The sequence below is a fragment of the Talpa occidentalis genome, unplaced genomic scaffold (genome assembly GCF_014898055.3).
Source record: "Talpa occidentalis isolate TD23 unplaced genomic scaffold, MPIMG_talOcc4v2.1 talOcc4.18, whole genome shotgun sequence".
Classification (NCBI taxonomy): Eukaryota; Metazoa; Chordata; class Mammalia; order Eulipotyphla; family Talpidae; genus Talpa; species Talpa occidentalis.
This window is the reverse complement of record NW_023601851.1, coordinates 17,014,821-17,041,633: the sequence shown is the minus strand read 5'-3', so window position 1 is coordinate 17,041,633 and position 26,813 is coordinate 17,014,821. Positions and strand designations below refer to the sequence as shown.

The following is a 26,813-nucleotide window of genomic DNA, read 5'->3' as shown; positions in this document are numbered from 1 at the left end:
TTAATTGCTTGGGTACATTTACAATGGTGTCATGTATCATGGATGAAGAAAATCTAAATGGATATGCTGTTTGTGGCTGACTCAAAAGATTGATCTAAATCACCCAGAGGAGTCGTGGACTTCATTGTGGGCAATAAAGTTAGACACAAACATGCTGAAGTTCAACTCATTTCATCATTTTCTCCTTCAGTTTATTAATATCCTCATGTGTCTTCATGGTAGTAATGGAGCCATGAATATTATTGGACATTGTTGCCAAAAGAAATCTTCACAAGCATGTGATGAAAGAGCAGGTGAGCTTTTCATAACAGCGTAGAATTCTTGTGCATTCACATTAGCTAAGCAAAGCATCTTTATGTTGAACACCGACTCTGTGATCCAGATATCAGAAGGTCAAGATGCTTCTTAAATACCTGAATGTTGGTTTTGATGAAATGTGTCTTGGTATCTGAATGTCTTATTTAGACTGTATGTGAACTTCTTCTGTATATTTTTAAAATTTATTCATACAAGAGCTGGGGTGCAGACCAAAGGGGTGTGTGTGTGTGTGTGAGAGAGAGAGAGAGAGAGAGAGAGAGAGAGAGAGAGAGAGAGAGAGGATTCACCAGAGACAGAGTGGGGCATAGCACAGGCCGACTGACTGAAATACACTACTGAGGGGAGCAGTGGGCAAGAAGGGAGAGGTCTGCCTAGCCCTGTGGGAGGCTCCCTGCTGTGGAGGGGGCAGAGAGCTCATCAGTCAGCGCGGTGCTTAACCCCTTCAGCCCCAGGGCGGCCCCGTTGAGCTCTCTTCCCTCAGAGCCCTGAACCCGTTATGGGCCCCACAGTTTTCACTGGCCTCGTCCACCCGCCGGTTCTCCTCAACCTCCACTCTTCCCACTTCCCTACCGCAACCCCACCCCGACGACGGCCCGACGGGCTGCGCAAGGGGTTGTGGGAAATGTAGTCTCCAGCCCCTGTGGTTCCCGCGGAGGTTTCTGGGCGGGGCTTCCGCGATCTGCGCAGGCGCGGCCCCGCCCCCGTCCGCCCGAACGTTCTGGCGCCTCCGCGAGCGCTGGGGCGCCACGAGGTGAGCGCGGGTTTGTCCGGGGAGGCCGGGCTCGGGGGAGCGGCGACCCCGGGGGTTGGGGAGCGGGGGGCGCGGGCGAGTGGGGGCCCCGGCCGCGTGGAGTCGGGCGCTTTGGAGCCGATTCCCCCCGGAGCGCGCGTGGGGGCGGGGCAGGGCCGTTGGGGAGAACGTCCCGACCTTTCCGGGGTGTCCCCGACGCGGCCGCCCGGCCCTGACCCCGGACGCTGCCGGGGTCTTACCGGGGCGGAGCACGGGGTCCCCGAGGCGGGGGCCTGGGAAGCGCAGGTCCGCCTGTGCGCATGCGCGCTGACTCTCTGGGCCTTCCGAAGTCGGGCGGTGATGGAGGGGAGACCCGGCGGCGTTTCTGGGGGTGGGTATTGCGCCCAGGGCGGGATTCGCGGACCCAGTGGGGGCGGGGGACGTGGCGGGGGACCCAGGGTGGGCAGGCGTGGGTTGCCGGGGGGGAGGCGGCACCTGTGGGGGCGGGGAGGTTGGCGGGAGACTGGGTTTGCAGGGCGGGGGGTGGGGGGGGAGTTGGGGGGAGTTCCTGGGGTATTAGAGGCTAGTTGTCTGAATTTCTGGGTGTGCTTTGCGTTCCTGCCCCCAGGCGGCGTCCTGCTGCCTGCTGCACTCTGGCCTCCTGCCTGGACGTGCGCACCCCAGGGGGACTGCATCCCTGTTGGGGTGTCCACAGAGAGGAGGGCAGGAAGCGGCGCGGAGCCACTGCCGGGTGTCCTGGCAGAACAGTGCGTTCGGGGCGTCGTCTCGTTGGAAATCGTGTCCACACTCTGAAGTGACTCATCAGCTTTGAGACTGTTGTTCTTGGCGTGACTGTTGATCAGGCAGTGGGAAGTGTCACCTTTTACTAAGTTACGGTGAACCATCAACCCAGGTTCTGCCACTCATGGACTCGCGGGGCCTCTCCTGCCCCTGCTAGAAGTGTCACACGGCCGGCACCCACAGTGACTCTCTGGTGTCTCCAGGCCGCGTGTGGCGGGCTCTGGACAGGAGACTCCAGGACCCCGTGCAGCTGCCTCCGTCCTCTGTACTGGACCCCATAGCCCCTCCCAGCGCCGCCTCCCGAGCCCTGGCACGTCTGCGAGAGCAGCGACAATGGACCAGTCTCTGGTGAGTGCTGTGTTTGCTTCAGCTCGATGTGCATTGACTTTATGCGAGTTCATCACGGGACATGTAAATTAGAAACATAGTTTTCTCCAGGGACACATTTCTCACCAGAGAAAGGTGTGGCGTAGATCCAGGCACTTCACATGTCCAGCATGCGTGAAGATGGTGCTCACACAGCGCAGAGTCAGAGTCTGTACCTGGGTCGGGGTTGATGACGCTGAAGGTGTGGACTGTGGCTCTTCACCCCGCTGGACAGAAACACTTCCCAGCTCTGCGCTGGTCAGGTGCGGGGTGTGGGAGGAGGGGGAGGATGGGGCCTGAGAACCTGAGTGCAGAATGGGGGTGAAGGAGCCACATGTCTTTTAAAAAGGACAACTTTTTTTTTTTTTTTCAAGATTTGTTTACTTATTTATACATGCACTGGGTACAGTCAGAAGCGCGGGAGGGTGAGAGGATTCACCAGAGCCAGAGCGGGGAGCAGAGCAGGCAGAAGGACCGAAGTACACTGCTGAAGGGAGCAGCGGGCAGCAGCATTGTTTGGGGATGTTATAAATTTTGGAATGAACCCCTTGTCACATGTGTGGCATGCAGATTCTTTTTCTATTCTGTAGACTGCCTTTCAGTTTTTGGGCTGGTTTCTTTTAAGGTGTGAAAGCTTTTAGTTTTAATGATGTCCCACTTGTTGATTTTTGCTTTTGTTTCCCTGGGTGTTGGGGTTGTGTTCCCTAGTACACTTTGGGGCAACTGTCCTAAGTGTGTCCCTATATTTTCTGTCAAGTACATCACCAAATATTTAAGCCATTTGGAATTTTATAGATTGATTTATATATCCATATAAGAGCTGGGGTACAGGCCAGACACGTGGTGGGTGAGAGCATTGACCAGAGACAGAGCGGGGAACAAAACAGGCAGATCTGGTGAAATACACTACTAAGGGGAACAGCAAGGAGACAGGAGAGGCCAGGTGTGCCGTGTGGGTGAGTTCCCGGACTGGGGATTGAACTCATGCTGCAGGGGCTGTGGATAGCTTCATAGTGCTTTGCCTTAACCCCTTGCTTCACCAGGGAGACTCCATGTTGCTGTATTAACTCGGTTGGAATTTGTTGAGGATTTTCGCTTCTCTATTCTTTGGTGGTGTTGGTCTATTTTTCCCTTTTATGCTGTCTTTTTTTGGGGGGGATCAGGGCAATGTTGACCTCGTTGTATGTGTTGGTGAGTTTTCCTCCGTCTTCAGTGTTTTGGAAGATGCAAATTTCTTTGTGTTTGCTTTTGTCATGGTCTCTCTGATGATTTCTTTTCTGTGTCCCTGAATGCTTGAGTATCTTGTGCTCCTGAATGTAGCTTCCCTGTGTTCCGATCTGGTCTCCCGTCTTCAGTCTGCACTTCTCCTGAGTGAGTCAGTCAACTGTGTTTTGCCATTTCTGCCAGTTATACTTGAGCGTGGGCCTCCTGCCCAGGCCTAGTATCACAGGCTCGGCTCCCACCTGACTGCGCCTGTAGCCGTCCCAATGGCACCTGCTGCTCATGCAACATGCAAACCTCATCCTGTGTTGTGCCCTCCCGTGTGGGATTAGATCTTTGTCAGCCCAGGTCTCCCGCCACCAGAAAGGGATTTCTCTGTTCCAGAGTTTAGTCTCACCCAATGCAAGTTACTCTTCAATATTACCTGATATCTTAATGATTGGTAACAGCAGTACCGCCGTGCGTGCATGTGTGTGTGTGTGTGTGTGTGTGTGTGTGTTCACTTTCTTTCACATTACAGTTCTCATTCTTGGCCAAACCTGATGGATGTGTTTTCTCAGTGATGAGGTTGCTCCCTTTTCTGCCTCCTACTGGCCAGGGTGTGGTGACACCTCAGAGTTCAGGGGGAGAAAGTACTCAGGAGTCAGTGGGACATGTTGGAACAAGGGTCATGACACAGACACTCGCTGAGTAAAACCAGGTAGCGCAGATGTTCATCATTTGACCTTTGGTTGTTGGGAGTTTATGTCAGTGATGCTTAATGTAGTTTTTAATAAAGAGCTCCAGGTTTCTGTCATCGAGTCTGGAGTATAGTAGGTGTGTTTGCATTTGTCATACGTATGATTCTTGCTGAAGTTGTGGTTAATGGTAGATATTTTTAATTTTGATAGATGTTTATAGTATATTGATAGAATGAATATATTTCGCAGCCTAATTTTACCAGCTCTTCTGTCACCTGTGACCATGCAAGTGTTTCATTTTATAAACCTTTGCACTCTGGAGAGCAGCAGTGGCTGCTCTTCTGCCCAGCATGACCTTTGCTTCCTTTTCTCCTTTTCCTAGTAAACGTGGCCCTCCATTCATTCATAATTTAAAAGATGAACTTATTTATGCATACAGAAACTGGGGTATGGGCCAGAGGTGTGTGGGGGGAGGATTCTCCAGAGACAGAGTGGGGAGCAGAACAGGCGAATCTATTGATATACACTGCTGAGGGGAGCAGTGGGCAAGTCAGGAGAGGTCTGCCACGCCATGTGGGTAGCTCTCTGGCTGGGGATTGAACTCATGCTGCTGTGGCTGCGGGACAGTTCCATAGGTAGTGTCTTTACCTTTGAGCCACCAGGAAAGCCCCTGACCCTTTATTTAAATGTAAAATAAAAAGTCTCCTTTCGCTGTTAATTGCATGTGGTGTTCTTTGGCTTTTAGTATCTGCCAGTGTTATACAGCCATCACCACCTTCCAGATTTTTTCATTTCCCAGTAATAAAATACTGTACTCATTAAACTCTCGCTCCCAACTGCTCTGTCCCTCAGCCCCTGTGTCCACCATTTACTTTCTGTTTTCAAGAGTTTGACAACTCAGACTTGTATGAATGGAGTCTTATTACACCTTGTTTTCTTGGCGAATCTATTATTTTATTGCATTGTTAACTGTTTTGTCATTTCATAGGTATCCTACAGGAGTGCATTCATATTGTAGTGTGTGTCATTTTTTAGTTCCATTGTGAGGCTCATTAATAATCTCTTATGTGTATTTTCCAGTCTTATTTATCCATTAATCCATCACCTGGGGCTTGGGTTGATTTTGCTTTGGGCTGTAATGACTGGTGGTGCAGTGACCGTAGGTGAGCAAACGTCTCTGCCCGTCCCTGCTGTCCCTGCTATTGGTGAACACCCCGGGGTGGGGGTGGGTCCTCCTGTCATTCTGAGTTCCCTTTTCCCAAGAATCACCTTCCTGTCTTCCCTCCTGGTTGCATCATTTATGTTTGCCCCAACAGTGCGCAAGGGAGCCAGGTCCCGATTTTTGCCAGTACTTGTTCTTTTCTGTCTTTTTAAAGCATTGCAATCCCAGCAGACGTACAGTCTCATCTCTTGTACTTCTCATTCATTTTTCCTTCGTGACTGGTCGTATTGAGCACGTTCATGTGTTAGGACCCGCTTGGGTATGTGATTTGCAGAGCTGTGTATTCCAGTCCTTTACTCATCGCTGCACATTTCCATTTTGAACAGGGTCGAAAGCGCAAGGAGATTGTATTGTCCCATTTTGTCATACGGTCCTTTTATGGCATCCTGAGCCCACTCTTTTTTTTTTTTTTTTCATTGATTTGTGACATGTTTGTTTTTTTTAATAATAATAAATTTTATTTTTATATTCCCCATACAATTGCAGCCCCCCATTCTGACCCCAATCCCTCCCCTCCCATCCCCCCCCCCCTAAAAGTGTCTCTGGTTCGTAGTTTTTTGTTGATTTTGATTTTCACTTTCTTATAGTTATTCGTTTTCCTGGTCCCTTATTTAAGTTTTCTAGATTCCTGCTATGAGTGAGACCATCCGGTATTTTTCTTTTTCTTTTTGGCTTATTTCGCTGAGCATGATCCCTTCCAGTGCCATCCATGTTGCTGCAAATTGCATGTGTTTATCTTTTTTGAATGCTGAGTAATATTCCATGGTATATATGTACCACATCTTCTTGATCCAGTCATCTATTTTTGGGCATTTGGGTTGTTTCCAAAGCTTAGCTATTGTAAACAGTGCTGCTATAAACATAGGGGTGCAGGTGTTCTTTGGAATTGATGTTTCTGTGTCCTTTGGGTAAATACCTAGGAGTGGAATTTCTGGATCATATGGAAGCTCTATGTTTAGTAGGTCCAGAAATCTCCACACAGCTCTCCACAGTGGTTGGACCAGTTTGCACTCCCACCAAAAGTGCAGAAGAGTTCCTTTTTCTCCACACCCTCGCCAACATTTGTTGTTGCTAGTTTTTTTAATATGTGCCATTCTCACTGGTGTAAGATGGTATCTCATGGTAGTTTTGATTTGCATTTCCCTGATGACAAGTGATGTTGAACATTTTTTCATATGCCTGTTGGCCATTTGCATTTCCTCTTCAGAGAAGTTTCTTTTTAGCTCTTCTGCCCATTTTTTGACTGGATTCTTTTCTTTGTTGTTGTTAAGTCTCATCAGCTCTTTGCAGATTTTTGTGATCAGTCCTTTATCATTAGTGTTGGGTGCAAAAATGTTCTCCCAGTTGGTGGGGTTTCTCTTTGTTTTAGTTATTGTCTCTTTTGTTGTGCAGAAGCTCTTTACTTTGATGTAGTCCCAGCTGTTTATCTTCGCCTTCACTATCACTGCTTTGGGTGATGTGTCTGTAAAGATGTCTTTGATGTGCAAATCCCGTAGTGTTTCGCCTATATTTCCTTCTATGTATTTTATGGTTTCAGGTCTTATGTCTAGTTCTTTAATCCATTTTGAGTTGATTTTTGTGTATGGTGTGAGGTAGTGGTCAAGCTTCATTCTTTTGCATGTAGCGACCCAGTTTTCCCAGCACCATTTATTGAACAAACTTTCTTTACTCCAATGCATAGTCTTTGCTCCTTTGTCAAAGATTAGTTGACCATAAATCTGTGGGTTCATTTCTGGATTTTCTATTTGATTCCATTGGTCTGTATGTCTGTTCTTGTTCCAATACCATGCAGTTTTGATGATTATGGCTTTGTAGTAGAGTTTGAAGTCTGGGAGTGTGATGCCTCCATTCCCTTCTTTTTTTTTCAGGAGAGCTTTGGCTTTTCGGGGTTTTTTGTGATTCCATATGAATTTCATCAATAATTGTTCTGTTTCTTTGAAGAATGACATTGAAATTTTGATTGGAATAGCATTGAATCTGTATATTGCTTTTGGAAGGATGGCCATTTTAATAATGTTTATTCTTCCAATCCATGAGCAGGGGATGTCTTTCCATTTCTTTGTGTCTTCTTCTATTTCTTTTAACAGTGTTTTATAGTTTTCTTTGTATAGGTCCTTTACCTCTTTTGTTAGATTTATTCCCAAATATTTGATTTTTTTTGTTTCAATAGTAAAAGGGATGGTTTTTTTGATTTCTTCTTCTTCAGATTTATTGTTTGTGTATAGGAAGGCTACTGACTTTTGCGTGTTGATTTTGTATCCTGCCACTTTACTGAACTGATTGATGAGTTGAATTAGTTTTTCTGTGGACTTTTTGGGGTTCTCTATGTATATTATCATATCATCTGCAAATAGTGATAGTTTGACTTCTTCTTTTCCTATTTGGATTCCTTGGATGTCTTTCTCTTGTCTTATTGCTCTGGCTAGGACTTCCAGTATTATATTGAAAAGCAGTGGTGAGAGTGGACATCCTTGTCTTGTTCCAGATCTTAATGGAATTGCTTTCAGCTTTTCACCATTGAGAATGATACTGGCTGTTGGCTTGTCATAGATGGCCTTTATGATGTTGAGGTATGTTCCTTGTATCCCAAGAATTTCAAGGGCTTTTATCATGAATGGGTGTTGCACTTTGTCGAAAGCTTTCTCAGCATCTATTGATATTATCATATGATTTTTATATTTCTTTTTGTTGATGTGTTGGATAACGTTGATTGATTTTCGGATGTTAAACCATCCTTGTGTCCCTGGAATGAATCCTACTTGGTCGTGGTGAATTATCTTATGGATGCATTGTTGGATTCTGATAGCTAAAATTTTATTGAGGATTTTTGCATCAGTGTTCATTAGGGAGATTGGCCTGTAGTTTTCCTTTTTTGTGTTGTCCTTGTTTGGTTTTGGTATTAGTGTAATGTTGGCTTCATAGAACGTGTTTGGTATTGTCCCTTCCTTCTCAATTTTTTGGAAGAGTTTGTGAAGGATAGGCACTAATTCGTCTCTGAATGTTTGGTAGAATTCATTTGTAAATCCATCAGGTCCTGGGCTTTTGTTTTTGGGGAGGTTTTTGATTACCGTTTCAATTTCGCTGCTTGTAATTGGTCTGTTTAGGTGTTCTATTTCTTCTTTATCTAGCTTTGGGTGATTGTAGAGTTGTAGGAATTTGTCCATCTCCTCTAGATTGTTGAACTTGTTTCCATATAACTGTTCATAGTAGTTACTGATTATTCTTTTGATTTCTGCTGTGTCCGTTGTGATTTCTCCTCTTTCATTGATGATCCTGTGTATTTGTGCTTTCTCCCTTTTTTCCTTTGTGAGCCTGGCTAGGGGTTTGTCTATTTTATTTATTTTTTCAAAGAACCAGCTCTTGGTTTCATTGATCTTTTGGATTGTTTTTTTAGTTTCAATTTCATTTATTTCTGCTTTGGTTTTTATTATTTCTTTTCTTCTACTGGATTTGGGTTTTTTTTGTTGTTCTTTTTCTAGATCTTAGAGCTTCGAGATTAGGTTGTTTCTTTGAGTTCTTTCTTGTTTTTTGATGTGAGCTTCTATTGCTATATATTTTCCTCTTATTACTGCTTTTGCCGCATCCCATACATTTAGGATATTGGTGTCCTCCTTGTCATTCAATTCAAAGAATTTTTTAATTTCTTCTTTGATCTCCTCATTAGTCCAGTGGTCTTCCAGTAGTGTGGCTTTTAATCTCCATGAGGTAGGATAGTTCCTTGCCTTCTTTTTATGATTTATTTCTAGTTTGATGCCTTCGTGGTCAGAAAAGATGGTTGGTATGATTTCAATCTTGGTGTATCTGTTGATGTTTGTCTTGTGCCACAGTATGTGATCGATCCTGGAGAATGATCCGTGTGCGCTTGAGAAAAATGTGTACTCCGTTTTTTTTGGGTTTAGTGTTCTATAGATGTCTGTTAAGCCCAAATGCTCTAGGTCCTTATTTAGAGCTTTAGTTTCTTTACTTATTTTTTGTCTTGTTGATCTATCCATTGTTGATAGTGGTGTGTTGAAGTCTCCCACTACGTATGTGTTTTCTCTGATGTCTGTTTTCAGAAAGGACAACAGTTGTCTGATATATTTTGGTGCTCTTTCGTTTGGTGAGTATATGTTAATGAGTGTTACTTCTTCTTGAAGTATTGTCCCCTTAATCATAATGTGGTGACCATTGGGGTCTCTTTTTATTTTTTTGAGTTTGAAGTCTGTTTTATCTGATATAAGTATAGCTGTTCCTGCTTTCTTTTTTGGCCCATTTGCTTGTAGGATTGTTTTCCATCCTTTGACTTTGAGCCTATTTTTATCTTTTGTAGCTAAATGTGTTTCCTGGAGACAGCAAAAGGTTGGGTTTTGTTTCTTAATCCAGGCTGCAACTCTGTGTCTTTTTATTGAAGAGTTTAGTCCATTTACATTTAGAGTTAATATTGATATGGTAGCATCTGTATTTGCCATTGTGTTTGTCTTTCCTTTGATTTTATTTATTTTTTTAATAACTTTTTTTTTTTTTTGGCCTTCTTTCATTGTTATTCGTCCCTCTGAGGTTCTGGCTTTAGGACTCCTTGTAGTATTTTTTGGAGTGGGGGTTTAGTTGCAATGAAATTCCGGAGTTTCTGTTTGTCTGGGAAAGTCCATATTCTTTCTTCAAAGAGGAAGGAGAGCTTTGCGGGATAGAGAATTCTTGGTTGGCATCTGTTTTCTTGGAGTCTGTTGACTATGTCCCTCCATTCTCTCCTTGCCCGTAGTGTTTCTTCGGAGAAGTCTGATGTCAGCCTGATTGGCTTTCCTTTGAATGTTATCTGTTTCTTCCCTCTTGCCAGCTTCATTATTTTTTCCTTGTCCTGGATTCTTGGGAGCTTTACTATTATGTGTCTTGCTGTATTTTTCCTTTCGTCGTGGAAGTTTGGTGTTCTTCTTGCTTCTTGTATATCAATTTTCAGCTCCTCCTTCACATTTGGGAAGTTCTCTTCAATTATCTCTTTGAATATTTTCTCTGTTCCTACATCTCTCTCCTCTCCTTCTGGTATTCCTATAACTCTTATATTTCCTTTCCTCATGGAGTCAGATAGTTCCCGAAGTCTTTCTTCGTTCTTTTTCCTTCGTACTTCTCTTTCCTTTTCTGTTTTGGTTCTTTTTATTTCTGTGTCTTCAAGATTACTTATTCGTTCTTCCATTTCATCTATTCTGCTTTCATTGCTTTTCCCAGAATTCTTTAGTTCTTCCATTAATTCTTTGATCTCCTGCATTTCTTTTACTTCCCTCTTTAGGGACTCAATTTCATTCTTCTGACCATTGTTTTCCCTCTCTAGGGACTCAATTGCATTCTTCTGATCGTTGATTATTTTTCCCTTATCATTGTTTTCCTTTATGACTTCTGTCAGTTTTTTAATCACGGCAATTTTAAATTCTCTTTCTGGAAGGCTCAGAAGTTCTTCCAAGTTACTGTCGTTGCAATCTGGGGGCTGCTTTTCTTTTTGTGGTGTGCTTTTTCCCTGGGGAGTTGCTAGGTTGCGTGTGGTTCTTCTCCTCCCTACTGTCTGTTTTCTAATTTGCCGTATGCGTTGGGACACTGTGTAGTTGGGACTGGCCGGCATCTTGGGTGAGCTTCTCTGCCCTCCTCTGGTTCCTCCAGGAGTCATCTGTCAGTTTCAAGCAGTCTTTACTGGAGAAAGGTCCCTGTTCTAAAATGCCGATGTGGGGACACACTCCCCTGTGTGCCTGGTCTGCCCCGGCGGTGGGTTCCTGCTCCCCCTCTGGGCTTGGACTGCAGGCCAGAGGGGGTCTGGCGTGGGCGAACTTCCCCCGCTCACCTCTGGCTCCTGAGGAAGCCTTCTGCATGTAGTCTTTACTGAAGAAATGTCCCTGTTGTAAGATGGTGATGTGGGACACACTCCCTGTGCGTCCGGTCTCAGGCACACTCTTTTGCGCACCTGGTCTGCCCCCGCTGTGGGTGCTCGCTCCCCCTGTGGGCTCAGACTACTGGTCGGAAGGGGCCCGGCGTGGGCTAACTCCCCAGCTGGCCACTGGCTCCTCTAGGCGCCTCTGCTGGCTTCAAGTCGCTAGTTGGCACCAGAGATCTCTCCTAGAGCCCTTGGGGAGCTGATTTTCCACCCCGTGGGACAGGGAATAGAGCGGGAATGGTAGGGTAAACCTCAACGGCTTTGGGGTGCTGTGTCTGCCTTGTGCCCCACCATCGTGGGGAACCCACGCCCCTAGTTTCGTGCCCCGGGTGTCAGTTCCAAAGCCCTTAGTTCCAGGACTCAGGCTGTAGCCCAGTTCAGTGGCGCGGGAATGGCGCCTTTTGAATCCCGCTCCCGTGCCTGGGCGCCTGGTTCCTGCTCACTCAGTGAGGGCCTCCGCGCGTCTCCCCGCAAGCCTAGGTCTCAGGCGCAGGGACCTGGGCAGCTGCGATCTGGATCCGCGTTTGCTTTTCAACTGCACTGCTTTTCCGCGCGCGATCCGGATTCCGATCCGCACTTGGTTTTCCAGCGCGCCGCTGTTCCGCGCAGTCCTGACCGCGATCCGCGCCTGTTTTTCCAGCGCACCGCCTTTCAGCGCAGGCTTACCGGGCAGCCCGGGGCTGTGTGCTGGTGCTGGTCTCCTCCCCGGGGGCGGGGTCTCTCTTCAGTGGCGCCTGGAGCCGTTCGCTCACCTCCGCGGCGGATCCTGCGGGGTTCTCCACAGCTCCCGTTCACGGGGTGTGGTGGCTGAAATAGTTCCTTTCCACTCACAGTCCCGCTTGCTGGTCGTTTGTTCTTGTTGGTCGTTTTGGTTTGTTGTTTTCCTCCTCTCTGCGGGTCGGAGAGTGCTGCCTCTGTGGGCGGGGGAGGGGAGCAGGGTTCTGCGCTTCCCTCCCTTCTAGTCCTCTTTTATGGCCACTTTCTTCTTCGGGTAGTTTGCTGGAGTCACCCGTTTATCTTCCGTGTCCCAGTTCTCTCTGGGACCTGCCGCTTTTCCTCCCTATTAACTTTTTTTAATGGGAGATCTTACTCGCAGCGTCTCCTCTCCGCCATGTTGCCTGAGCCCACTCTTGCTGGGAGGTCCCCGTGAGTTTCTGTGCACAGAAATGAGCCATTCACCTTCTCTCTGCTGTTGTTTTATTTCTCGTATTAGTGTTTTAATCAATGAACCTGTAAATAAATGCATTTTTGTTTTCCTAGAACTGGGATGTGCCGTGTTACCTTGCGAGAGTTGCTGTCAGTGCAGCAGGCTCATCGTGTCCTGGATGCTGTTGTGTCTTTGCGTTTGTTTAATTCATTGTTTAACCCTCCGGGTTTCTGTATTCCAGCGAGTCTCTGCCCTTGGTTCCGCTACATGCATTGCTTACTGTTTTGTCATTTCACTGGCAGCATACAAGAGCTCCTGTGTGTGTGAACACGGGTGTGTGTTATAGTCTGCTCACTGGGTTTTCCTTTCCAGAGTCGCTTTACTGTGGCTTTCATTAGTTTTCCAAGAATGAATTATAACTAGTTATGACCATTTTTATGTATGTTGTCTTTTTGTTGTTGCTGTTGTTATGTGGTGTCACCAGAACCCATTGTGAATAGGGGACACTGAGCATCTTTGTTAGTCCTTCTCTCACTGGGAATGTTGATGTCGCCTGTGGCTGTGTCAAGGACTTGTTTTCTGTTGAGGAAAAATCCTCTGAATCCTTTTTTAGCTAATACAAATGGAAATTTTTTTTAATGGGTTCCTGTTCTATATGTATGTGGAGGTGCACAGGATTTACTACACAGGAAAGGACATGATGGAATAAATTTACGGATTTCTTAAGATGTTTGTTTTCTTATACCGCATATCTTATTTTTCAAAACTCTTTCATTGCTATGATTTATTTTTTCCTTTCTCCAAAAGAAATATTTGTCTCTTCTTGTTGTTTTTCCTCTTCTTTTGATACCTTTTGTTCTGGTCACCGTGTTCTCCCCTACGGTGATGAAAACTATCAATAATATCCTGGAGATTCCCAAATTCTTTTCTTTAATATTTATTTTATGTATGCATATAAACGCTCGGGTGTAGGCCACAGGTGCAGGGGGTGAGAGGATTCACCAGAGACAGAGTGGGGAACAGAACAGGCAGACTGACTGAAATACTGTGCTGAGGGGAGCAGTGGGGAGACAGGAGATATCTGCTGTGCCTTGTGGATAGCTCCCTGGTTGGGGATTGAATTCGTGCTGCAGCAGCTGCCGATAGCTTCATAGTGCTGAGACTTAAACTCTTGTGTCACCAGGGACGTCATGATTCCCAAATTTCTGTTTTCAGCTTAGACTTCCTGATCTATCAGACACATGTCCAGTTGCGTGTGGAATTCCAGTGTCTACCAGCCCATTATGTGCACAGTATATTAGGAAAACATTCCTCGTACCTCAGCCACCAAGTTATTACCGAGTTCTGCTCCCCTTTGTCCTTCCATTTTAGAAGAGATGACCTGTTCTGTCGTCTTCTGACTGTCAGCTGAACATCCTTTCTTAAAATTTTATTTTATATATATTTTACATCATTTTTTATTTCTGCACAAGGTATGCATTTTCATCTTGGTTATAGTCCCCATACATCCCACCCCCCTTATTTTGACCCTAATCCCTCCACCCCCCATAGTGCATCTCTGGTTTATACTTGCTTGTAGTTGAACATCTCTTACCTGTGCTTTTTCCCACCTCATTGCTTGAACATTCTGGTTTCGGGTTCACTTTTTGTTTACTGTGAGTTGGAGATACCAGGCTTTGAGGTCACAGGAGTAAAATATTGACACAAAGTTGCACATGCTTTTATTTGTTATGAAGCTCATTTAGCACATGATTCCGGGTGTGTGTCTGTTATACCTGCCAGCCAGGCTATCAGCTCCTCAAGGAGCAAATTTTTTTTCCTCTTTTTATTCTTAGAATCATAGACACTTCCAAATATATAAGGTAAGCTATAGTTCTACTTGTAGGACCAAAGGGGTGAATGTAGAGGTGAGGCTCTTTCAACTACGAATTCTATACAGGACCGAAGACCCACAAAATAAGATGTGTTTGCACTTGCTCTGTCTGACCCAGGCTGCCGGCCCTGAGATGAGAAATGTTCCCTCAGAAGGGACGGTGTCATTTGAAGATGTGGCTGTGAACTTCACGTGGCAGGAGTGGCGGTACCTGAGTGAAGCTCAGAGGACCCTGTACTGGGATGTGATGCTGGAGACCTGCAATCACCTGGTGTCCCTAGGTGAGGAAGCTCCAGTGTAACACTCTAGTGCAATGCTGTCTTCTGTACCGATAAGTGTGCACTTGCTTATGAAACTGAGTGTTGGTGAGGTTGAACATGGCAGGCAGTGTGCATTGTGGGTGTTTTGGTTTTCATTTGGAAAGATTCAGATTGGCCTCTTTTGCACAGCTCGTCACACTGCATGTATTACTTTTCAAAGACTGAAGTTGAACTTGATTGAAGACCAACACTGTTTCTCATCACAGGGCACTGTGTTACCGATCCTAAGGAGAGCATCAGGTCGGAGCAGGGATTACAGTTGTGGACTGTGGATGATCCCCCAAACCAGGACCACTCAGGTCTGTCAGTGCTTGCCAGGCCGGGAGGAGAGGAGAGGCTGGGAGGAGGCTGGGAGGTGCTTTTCCAGTGTCCAACCTTGGAGAGTGTGTCTGCATATATCAAACTGATTCTTTATTCAGTTCCCAAATATTACTCTCTTGTGAATTTCGTCCTGCTCTTTTAATGATAGTTGTCTATGTTCTTAAACCAGTATGCAGTCCCTGATACATGGGGATTATTCTGCAGTAATCACGTATCTCTATTCTCTCTCTCAGTGTATTCTCATAGACTGTTTTCTTTAGGTACCTGTTGAGGAATTTTTTTATTCTTTCCGTATGTTTATGGGAAGTTTAGCCAGTGATAAATTTTCTATGACACGGGAGAACAACAGTACTCACAGAAATGATCTTTACATTCCGAAGCTATACACTCTGTGAGGAAAGAATATATAATAAATACTTTTATTAATAGAGAGGTAAAGCCACAGAGGATGTTTGACCAGCATGAGTGAAACAAAGTGGAGGATGTTGTTTTTGTGTGTGTGCTCCATACGCATCATTATAGAGATTAATTCTTTTCTTTCAGAGCTCAGGTGAGGTGAATGGCTTGCACAGACATGTCATATCTATAGTTCCTCTGCAGTCTGGGATAGAGGCTATGTATTGCTGTTGGAGATGTCACTTTACAGGTGACTAACTCAAAAGGGATAGAGGGGCGTTGACTGGAGAGTTATTTAGAACATGAGTAGTGTTCCAGGGGCAAGCCTTGTGACCACCCTCATAGTAATTGTGAGGCTGAGGAGGACCCAGAATTGTTCAGCCTTGGAAGGGATGTTCTGTGACATGGGAGGAGGAACCTGAGGTAGTGGTTTCTAAAGCCATGGAACCAAGAGTTTTAGGTTGGGGGCTCATACCTTGGGGAGCAGTGTGACCTGTGCAATTCCACCTTCTCGTGGGAATCGTTGGGAGGAAAGTAAAGGAATTGACGACAGTGTGATGTAGCTGAGAGTCACACACGGCATAGAAACTGGAGCTGCTATGAACAAAGCAGAAACACAGGTTCCAGGGAGTGCGGTGAGAACACCAGGATGTTGCTCTCAGAAGGATGTGGGAAAAGACTTTAACACTGATAGCACAGGATGGATGCAGAACTTTTTTCCTATCGCTTAGCAGGGAACGTGGGACACACTGATGAGGTGGAGTTTGCTGCATGTATTAGGATTCTGAGCCTTATGTGATATGATATTTAAATATGAACTAACTGGTCTCTGCCGTGGAGGGAAGCGCATGTCTCTGAGACCCTCTGCAGGTGACCGTGGCCCGGGCAGGTTGAAAGAAGAACTAAGGAAATGGAGAAGCAGAGTCCTTGTGTCTCAGCAGGCCTCTTGCTTAAAGTGCCTGGGCAATGACTGGGTCTCTCAGTCCACAGGTTTCTGGGAAATCCATGGCCTCTGTAGGGCTTGGTTATTCAGAAAGTACCCACACGAGCTGCACAGGGTCAGTCTAAGAAAGAAAGTGTGTAGGATCTATGTTGGGTGAAATGCTTCTGGTTGAAATCGACAACTCTAGTTAAAAGACTATAATTACCAAATATTTATGATTTTATAAAACCATTGTGAAATTAGTTTTACCACTTTGTTATCCTGGTTTGGCATTAGAAAATCTGTTAATTGGGGCCTCCCTGGAGGCCTAGGGAGTAAGTCTCTTAGCTCTCACTATTATGGCCTAAGTTTGATCCACAGTGAAGTTTACCGACTTTGGCACAGCAAATCTCTCCTGTCTCACCCGCTGCTCCCCTCAACAGTGTATTTCAGTCAGTCCTCCTGTTCTGGTCAACACACTGTCTCCATACTCCCCTACAGCACCCCCACTCCTGCACCTCTGGCCTACACCCCAGATCTCCTATGCTAAAGTAAAAAAAATACCAAAAAATCTATTCTCCCCATAATTTACTACGGGCAAAAAGCATGAATCAGAAAATCAATACCTGTAAATTATGTTGTAATATAGGAACTTTCGTGCCACTTAGTAATATTCACTCAGAATGCTTACTTTTTAAAGACATGGTCATTTTTATCTCACTTTAGATGTCTATACTGTGGATCACCTGACTCAGGACAGCCCTGCAAATCAGGGCAGACATGCGTGGCAAGTTCTTACCACCAGCAGCAAAATACCATCCAACGAGAGAACTGACTTAATGGAAAAAAGCAATTTGCACTCAATTCATTGTTTGAACCATAGTATCAAAAATGAAAACAATTCAGCAATGATGCCTGAGAACTTTACTATACATAGGACCATGATGATCCCTGGTAAGCCTCATGAAGGGCATGCTGGAGAGAACAAGGAGGTCTTTAGTAGAATGAGGAAACCTATCAAGTATCCTGAGCACCTTAGTCACCAGGTGATTCAGAACGTTCAGCAGCCTTTTGAATTTCGTGAACAAGGAAAAGTCGTGAGTGAAGAAACAGTATTTACACCTAGAGGAGCCCTTCTGGAAGGGATTGTCCGTAAATGCAATGAGTGCAGGGACACCCATGATAAGGTACCTTTCGTTGTCCGAGACAGAACCCAAGGAGGACAGACTCCCTGCAGTTGTAATGAAAAGGGGAGAGCTGCGGAGATGACTCCATTGCATTTGAATCCTCCTAGGTATGTTGAACATGAGCAGCAGAAATGTTGTGAAAGTGGGGCCAGTCTCAGAAACACATTTCATACCTATCCGCGTGAGAGTACCCAGTTAGGAAAGAATAATTTGGGATATAAGAGATATGGTGAAGCGGCCTCTAAAACCTCTGTTCTGACTGAACATCAGAAAACACAAGCAGACGATCAACCTTATGAGTGTGGGGGCACCGCTGAGATTTCCTTACAGAGGGGATACCAGAGAAATCTCACTGCAGTAAAGTTGTTTGGCTCTAACAATTATGTGAAAACTTACTCATGGAAGACTGCCCTCACTTTACATCCACATTCTCAAACGGGAGTGAAGCGCTACCCGTGCCAGGTGCGTAAGAAAACTTTCAGGCGGAAACATGCTTTTAGTGTCCATCAGAGAACTCATACAAGGGAGAAATCCTATCAATGTCAGGTGTGCAGGAAAGTGTTCTCCCGTAAGTCAGTTCTTGTTCTACATGAGAGGACTCACACTGGAGAGAAATGCTATGAATGTGAAGGGTGTGGGAAAGCTTTTTCCAGGAAGTCTCACCTTACTGAGCATCAGAGAATTCACACTGGAGAGAAGCCTTACGAATGTCAAGAGTGTAGGAAGACTTTCCTCTGGAAATCATCCCTCAGTAAACATCAGAGAATTCACACTGGAGAGAAGCCCTATAATTGTGAAGGGTGTGGGAAAGCTTTTTCTAGTAAGACACACCTTATTAGACATCAGACAATTCACACTGGAGAGAAACCCTATGAATGTGAAGGGTGTGGTAAAGCTTTTTCCAGTAGGTGTTACCTCAGTGAGCATCAGACAATTCACAGTGGAGAGAAGCCTTATGAATGTCAAGAGTGTAGTAAGACTTTCCGATGGAAATCATCCCTCAGTCAACATCGGAGAAGTCACACTGGAGAGAAATCCTATTATTGTGAAGAGTGTGGGAAAGCTTTTTCCAGTAAGTGTTACCTCAGTGAGCATCAGAGAATTCACACTGGAGAGAAGCCTTATGAATGTCAAGAGTGTGGGAAGACTTTCCAGTGGAAATCATCCCTCAGTAAACATCAGATAATTCACACTGGAGAGAAACCCTATGATTGTGAAGGGTGTGGGAAAGCTTTTTCCCGTAAGTCACACCTCATTAGACATCAGAGAAGTCACACTGGAGAGAAACCCTATGATTGTGAAGGGTGTGGGAAAGCTTTTTCCCGTAAGTCATACCTCATTAGACATCAGAGAAGTCACACTGGAGAGAAACCCTTTGATTGTGAAGGGTGTGGGAAAGCTTTTTCCCGTAAGTCATACCTCATTAGACATCAGAGAAGTCACACTGGAGAGAAACTCTATGATTGTGAAGGGTGTGGGAAAGCTTTTTCTAGTAAGCCACACCTCATTACACATCAGAGAATTCATTCATAGTGGAGAGAAATCCTATGAGTGTCAAGAATGTGGGAAGGCTTTCCGCCAGAAATCATCCCTCAGTAAACGTCAGAGAAGTCACAGTGGAGAGAAGCCTTATGAGTGTCAAGAGTGTGGGAAAACTTTTTCCAGTAAGCAAGCTCTCACTGGACATCAGAGATGTCACTGGACAAAATCCCTATGATTGTGAAGAGTGGGAAAATTTTTCAGGAAGTCAGCCCTCACTAGGCATGACAAACTCCACACTGGAGGGAAATGCTATGAATGTCAAGAGTGCGCAGGCAGGCCTCCCCTGGTGGTGCAGGTGGTTGAGTGCAGCGCTGTGAAGCTGTCCGTGGCCTTTGCGGTGGGAGTTTGATTCCCTGGCCGGCCAGGAGCAGCCCCATAGTGCGGCAGACCTCTCCTGTCTCACCCGCTGCATGTATTTCAGCAGTGTATTTCGGTCAGTCTGCCTGTTCTGTTCCCCGCTCTGTCTCTGGTGCATCCTCTCACCCTCCCACACATCTGGCCTGTACCCTGGTTCTTGTATGCTTGAATAAATAAAAATCTTTTAAAAATCTTCAAACTTAGGAGCTCAAACCACATCATGCAGCTGACAGCAATGGGAACTGACATACAGTTTCAATCCTAATTGCGTGGAGTTACCTGGTTCACTCAGTTCTCCCAAGCTGTATTGCTGTTCCTGTTGCTGTTGCTCCTAGTATCCTCTTAAGTTCCTGGGCGATGCTATGCCTGTCCACAGCAGCTGTCTGTCTACATGGCACACTGCATGTTGCGTGGGTAAGTGATCCCTCTGGGTTTTCTAACTTAGTCGTCACATTCTGTCCAGTACTCTAAGTCTCTGGTGCCCTCCGATGCTGGAATTGCTCACCACCAAAATGTCCTCCTCTAGAAGGAAATGTTGAACTGTGTGCTCTCGGCTATAGGTTGAGGTCTGCAGCTGTCTTTACCTACCTTTCATGATGAAGGTTTTTTGGGGCCTCCCTGGTGGCCTCGGTGTTAAGTCTCAGCGCTATTGCCTGCTCTGGCCAGGGTTTCAGCCCCAGCTAGGGAGCCGCCCCACATATGGCCGCAGCAGGCCTCTCCTGTGTCACCTGCTGCTCCTGTTAATCAGGTATTTCAGTGGTTCTGCCTGTTTGTCACCACACTCAGTATCTGGTGAATTCTCTCACCCCCGAGCCTCTGGTCTACACCCTAGTTCTACAAAATAGGGGAATTTTGTTAGAAGATTAACTCTGCATACAAGATCTGGGGTGCAAACCGGTGGTATGAGGGGGTGAGAGGATTCTCCATAGAGAGAGTGGGGTGCACAACAGGCGGATCTACTGAAATCCACTGCTGAGGGAGGCAGTGGGGAAACAGGAGAGGTCTACTGTGCCCGTGGGTCACCTCCCTGGCCAGTGATCGAACTCGTGTCTGCAGTACTGAGAACAGCTTCATAGTACTGAGACTTCACCCCTGCACCAACAGAGGCCCCTGAAATTTTTTAAAGGAAAGGATTCTTGTCTGTTAATTTTTTTTTTTAATAAATTGTTGTTCATCTTTGTGCAATATTGGATTGCTCCCCTTCTGTATAATTCTTGCAAATGTCCTGTCCACACCGCCCCTGTGACCGTCACCCCAGGCCCTGGTGCTCCTCCTCCCCTCCTGGCCCCTCTTCTGCCCCATCCCCTGCTGGCGTCTCAGCTCTGTCATCTGCCTGCTAGTTTTGTCTTTTTCCCCTGACCCTTTCTTCGTTCGCCTGTATTCCTCCTGGAGGTGATGATGTAATCCTGGTCTTTTTTCTTCACTCTTTGTTCAGAACATAATCCCTTCTGCCATTGCTGGTCGAGCCCTGAATGTGGTCTTTGTCTGAGTCAGTTCATACCTTGGGGTGAGTGGTCGGTGTGTTAGGTGGTGGCCGAGGAAGTCCTTGATGTAACTCTTGCTCCCACTCCCCCCTCAGGGTGTGTTTCTTTGGCTCCTTGGTGATGCCGAGCGGAGAGTTTGTGCAGCAGGCCCAGAGTCTGAGGTCTCGGGTGTGCTCTTCTTCATTTCTTGTCTTTGGTACGAAAGTACTTCCAGGTGGAGCCCAGAGTTCCAGAAGAGCCAGACATTTATTCACAGGAGTAAGGACAAGAAAGCTCCCTGAGCAGAACGGTCCCAAGGGTTGTCCGCTGGGGCCAAGAAGCAGGGGCTCCCACGGCTGTGGCGGGCAGGGAGCAGGGGCTGGTCGTGAGGATCTCTGCCGCATGTCTCTTGCTGAGGGGCTTGGCCTGAGGGCTCTCCCGAGGCTCTGAGTCCCGCTAAGTTTGCCCCCGTTACTCGCCCGCATGTCCACACCTAGCCTCAGTCTGTGGATTTGCAGTCGTGCCCTGTGTAGGCTCCACGGTGTCCTCTCCGCGGGGCTGGGCTCGGGGCCCGTCCATCGGGGATTGTTTCTCTGATCATGGATTTGGGACTTGGGCGCCCACTCCTCCCTGTCCGTGCCCTCTACGCAGCTTCCTCAGTCAGGAACATCTCTACGGCCAAAGCCCCCGTCCTGTGTTTCCAGGTCGGTGACTGATGGGGTGTCTGTCCCCTGAGAGCATCCTCCCTGATTCAGGGGGAGGTACATTGGTCCCTTCAAACTCCACCTGGAGTGTCGTGGCCACGGGCCTTATTCCTCAACACGCCGTGGGAGGTCGCTGAGGTTTTCACCCCTAGGCCGCAGGACGGTTTCCATGATGCTGCAGGCTCCTACGTGTCCTCGAGCACCCTTTAAAGATGGCATCGGCCCCCTCAGCCTTCACCTCAGACCTTGTCCAAAGAGGCCTGCAGGGTTTGCTAAGACAATGCTCCTCTGCTAGTACCATGTTCCCTGGAAGTGTCTGTTGCTGTGACGTGACCCATGTGGGCTGTTGCAGCAAGGGTCACTCTCTGCTCTGAAGGTGACTCATGGGTTCAGGGGACTCGTGTCATGTCCCCCTACAGGTGTGTTGGGGCATCCAGGGGTGTGGCTTGTGAGGCCTCTGTGGATGGGTGGGCGGCCCAGGTGGGTGGTGATGCTGTCAGCGGTGGTCCAGGAGAGGCCTCCACCGTGCTCCATGGGGACCTTGCCCAGCTCAGCCGCATCCCGGGGTCAGGATGCGCAGCATCAGCACAGCCCAGAGACACTGTCCACGCTCCAGCGGTGAGGACACTACAGGAGCCTTGATCTCCAGGGACAGGTTGTGGACCAGGGCAGGGGAGCAATCCCCAGAGACGAGTGGGGAGCAGAACAGGCAGATCCATTGAAATCCACTGCTGAGGGGAGCCGCGGGGAGACAGGAGAGGTGCTGCGCCCTGTGGGTCAGCTCCCTGGCTGGGGATGGAGTTCTTGCTGCAGTGGCTGTGGACAGCTTCACGGTCTGAGACTTACGGAGCAGGGAGGCTATGGGTCCATTCTTGTGTGGGGTGCTTATCCTTCGGATATGGGGACAAGAGGTGTGTGCTACTTGCAGGTCTGTGCCATCTCCATTGGTCGCCCCCACCTCTAAGTTCATCCCCTGGATGAAAGGGAGTGTACCCATAAGATACCAAGATGGATGGCCGGTCTTGGGCTGCGAGGTTCTCTTTCTCTGGAGAAGCAGAACTGCTCGGGAAGAACATGTTGGTCTTGGTAATGTAGCCAGGCTAGAAGACAAAGAATAGTTTGACTTTTAACCCTTTGCACTCCGAACCATTCTGGACATTGGCTACAAGCTACTCGATGCTACTTTGCAGCGGAAACGTGCATTTACAGACCCTCGTATTATTTAGTATAATTTTGGAACCAAGTAACATATTATAATGATATTGGACATACATGAATTGGGTGACATCGAGGAATGTATATTTACAAAAAAAACAATATTTTATTGTTTATAATTTTGTACAGTACGATAAGTTTTGTAACACTCCCCAATATGCATTGCAGGCTGATTAGTGGAGCTCATCTTTACTACTACTTGTGTCATGAGACTCATTCGTGGTTGGACGCTTTGCCATTGTTCTAATAAAAATATAAATAAATGCATGGGTTGAAAGTTTCTAATTGTTATTACTAACTGACAAGATGATATTTACCAAAATAGCTTTCACCAAACAATTTATTCACTAAGAAAAGAATCACTTTTCCGATTTTCTCCTCTTTAGATTTATGTGCACTGCTCGAGGCTTCAAACCAAAATGAGCTCAGCTTTGAAAATCTTTTCCTCCAGATGTAGACTTGTTTATTTGTAATTATATATCTCACTACACAGTGCACACTGTTTGAAAACTGACCTTTCTTCTACAAAGTCCCCTTATTACTCTTTTCAAGTGGCATATTGAAGTCCTCGGACCGTTGTGAGCACGCATCTCACATTCTTGTCCGACACAAAACCCACTGACATTTTTTGTATATATCTTAGTAATTTTACGATATTTTGATTTAATTTCTTGTGCCATTTCAAGATAAAACTTCAGGGAAACATGCATGTCTCAAAAAGTTGCGTTGAAATAACTCAATTCCCCATAATCACTAATAAATTGCAATGTCCCCTGAGAGGGGACATCCGAGTGATATGCTAGAATTCCGATGTCCCCTGAGAGGGGACAGCAGAGTGCAAAGGGTTAAGCAATGAGCAGAAAGAACGCAGGTCTATTTTGGGGATGAATGTAAGCCTTTGGGACACCCTGGTTTCAGAAATAAGAGTAACATGACAGAGTGAGTGTATGTAATAACACCAAACTCCGCATTGAAAAACATATGCCTTCCTGGGCCTCCCTGGTGGTGCAGTGGTTGAGCGCTGGGTTGCGAAGCTGCCCGCGGCCTCTGCGGCACCGGTTCAATCTCCGGCTGCTCCCCGGCCATCAGAGGAGGGTCCCACATGGTGCGCAGACCTCTCCTGCCGCCTGCTGCTCCCCTCAGCAGTGTACTTCGGTCCTTCTGCCTGTTCTGCTCCCCGCTCTGGCTCTGGTGAATTCTCTCACCCTCCCGCGCTTCTGACTGTACCCAGTGCTTGTATAAACCAAACAAACAAACAAATAAATAAAACATGCCTCTATTAAAAAAAAAAAAAGAAAAACATATGCCTTCCTAAGTACAAGTAATGAACTAGAAGAGGAAAGCCATTAACAAAGCCATTCCACCTACAATTGCACACGCAAAAAAATTAACTGGGAATAAATTTAACAGAGGAGGTGAAAGACTTTTACAAGGAAAACTATCAAACATTGTGGAAACAAATAATAGAAAGCATAGAGAAATGGAAAGAAAGACCCAGCACATGGGGTGGAAGAATCAACATTGTCCAAAGGGCCATCCAACCCAAAGCCCCTTCTAGATTCACTGCAACCCCAATAAATATCCCGATGGCATTTTTCAGAGGAATAGAACAAAGATTACTTAAGTTCATATGGAAACACAACAGACCCCAAATAACCAAAGCTTTCCTGATTAAAAGCAGGGGGAAATGAAGGAGTCACACTTCTGACCTCAAACTAAAGGTAAGGGGCCTCCCTGGTGGCCCAGGGGTTAAACACAGTGCTCTCAAACTACTGCCAGCCACTGTGCACAAGTTGGATCCCCAGCCGGCCAGGGAGCTGACTGCCATGTGCCTCAGACCTCTCCTGACTGGCCTGCTGGGCCCCTCAGCAGTATATTTTGTCAGTCGGCCTGCTCTGTTCCCTGCTCTGTCTCTGGTGAATCCTCTCAACCCCGGCATCTGCGGCCTGTACCCCAGCTCTTGTGTGCATAAATAAATAAATCTTAAATATTCGTTAAACGAGTATTTTGGAAAGCCAAATAAATAATTGAGCTAGAGTTACCTTATCAAATCCTTAGTTATAAATTAATCTGACTTGTGATATCATTTTGAAGAGTACTACTCATAAGTAGATTCATGAAACAAATCTGTAAAAACTTGGATGTGTGCAAGAATATGTGGAACATCCTGAGAGACAGAAAATACATCCCAAGAGCAGGCCAGGAGGAGCTGCTCACCTTCTCACAAGCAGGGATGAGCATCAAGCAGTCTCGGGCAGGGAGAGGCCGCGTTGTTTCCAGCTCGTGTCATGAGACTTTCCTGGGCTTGGCTGCGGTGACCGACATGTCGGCCAAGGTGAGGTGAAGTGTGGACTCTCTCTCAGTCCTGAGAGCTGGGGTGGAGGACGTGGATGCTGCTCAGAGCGCCGTCTCGCCGTGACTCTGTGCACCCTGCTCAGCGGCCTTTCTGGGTGAGCTGAGGAAACAGTGTGAAGGACACGTGAAGTCTGTGAAAAGGCTGAGTAACCTAGGAATGTTTTCCCTCTGCGGCGGGCCCTGTGCTGGCTCCGACTGCTCCCAGCCCTCCAGGGAAGCCCTCTGGGAAGCCGGAGCCGCCGCCTCCAGGGGCCTGAGTCCCGAACTGGGGGGGGGGGGGGGGAGAGGTTCCTGGGCCAGGTGGAGTCGGGCTGGGCTGCGGAGGCGAGGCGGCCCAGAACCTGTGGTGCCGGGAGCGGCCCTCGGCGGGTGGAGTCCTCCATTGGGCGCGAATGTCCTCAAGGCGTTCGCGGGGGATTCTCTCCACAGCGGCCGCCGAGGCCCACGGAGGAAACGGGGTGACGAGAAGCCACGGGCGGCAGTGGGCGGGGGGACCTGCACCCTCCCGGGCAGAGGCGGCCCTGGCACTGTCGCCCGCGGGGGCTTGTGCCATCGCGGGGCACTCCACGGGGGGACGACCGTCCCAGGTCCCTGGCGGGACCGTCCCCCCGCGCTCCCCCATCACCCACGTGTCCTCCCCGAGCCGCGACGGTCTCGGCGCCTCCGGAGCGTCAGCCCGTCCTAGGCAAGTCCTCCCCGCGCGCCGGGGTCCGAGCTGGCGGCGCCTCCTCCGGGTTCTCAGCCCTCCCTCGACTCTCCTGGGGCGCTGCTCCTTCGGCGCCACTGGACACGGGGTGTCCCCAGGGGTCGTGCGGGCGGCTGTTGTCAGAGTGTGGAGACACGAGTGCGTGCGGGGGTTGTTCTGTGTCTGTCACTCACCTCCTTTGTCTTCTGGGGGGGTGTGACGTCGAAATTGGGAATTTAAAAAGTCCTGTTGTTACAGGAGGTGGGGGGAGTGCAAAGCCCCCAGAATATCCGCTCCATAAAGGGTCTGCATCTGCTGCATCAACAAAAAGCATAAAAAGGGGCCTCCCCGGTGGTGCAGCGGTTGAGTGCTGGGTTGCGAAGCTGCCCGCAGCCTCTGCAGCACCTGTTCGATCCCCGGCTTCTCCCCGGCCACCAGAGGAGGGTCCCACATGGCGCGCAAACCTCTCCTGCCGCCCGCTGCTCCCCTCAGCAGTGTACTTCGGTCCTTCTGCCTGCTCTGCTCCCCGCTCTGGCTCTGGTGAATTCTCTTACCCTCCCGCGCTACTTACTGATTGTACCCAGTGCTTGTATAAATAAATGAATAAAAAATCTTTAAAAAAAAAAAGCATAAATTTAAAACAATCTGGCCAAGCGTCTTGAGGAAGGGATGGTTGCTGGAGCCCCATGGGCAGGAGGGGAGCGGCTGAGCCCTGCACAGTGGGACCAGGGCAGCTGCCCCTCTGGTGGCCCAGGCTGCGGCCATGGAAGCAACAGCATTTTGCTGCCCCCAGGCCCTGCGTGCAGAACCCCTCAAGCCTCTCAGCGCCACAGAATGTGTCCAGGTCAGTCAGCCCCTCAGGAAGGCTGTGAAACATAAACTGGACAGTCGACAGAGTCATAGGTCAAGGAGCTTCCATTTCTCCTTGTTAAGGAGAATGATTCTAACAGTGAAACCGGGTTGTTGTTTAGAGCCAAGTGGAGTTTCGGGTTCATAAGAACATCCAGAAGTTTCTGATGACAGTAATTATTGGCAGTTTTCTCTATGGAGAGCAGTCATCTCAGCTTGGGAAAAATTTACATGTTGGGCAGATCA

At 47.4% G+C, this 26,813-nt stretch overlaps 1 protein-coding gene across 1 annotated transcript; it reads left to right on the top strand.

The window, feature by feature from the left end:
* Window positions 1–1,020: 1,020 nt before the first annotated feature.
* Window positions 1,021–25,268, top strand: LOC119250736 (zinc finger protein 345-like). The gene is given in 6 exon segments (XM_054697708.1): window positions 1,021–1,069; window positions 2,053–2,197; window positions 14,370–14,532; window positions 14,778–14,870; window positions 16,937–18,921; window positions 18,923–25,268. Coding segments are annotated over 5 exon segments (2,448 nt in total). The 5' UTR covers window positions 1,021–1,069; window positions 2,053–2,182; the 3' UTR covers window positions 19,115–25,268.
* Window positions 25,269–26,813: the final 1,545 nt, after the last annotated feature.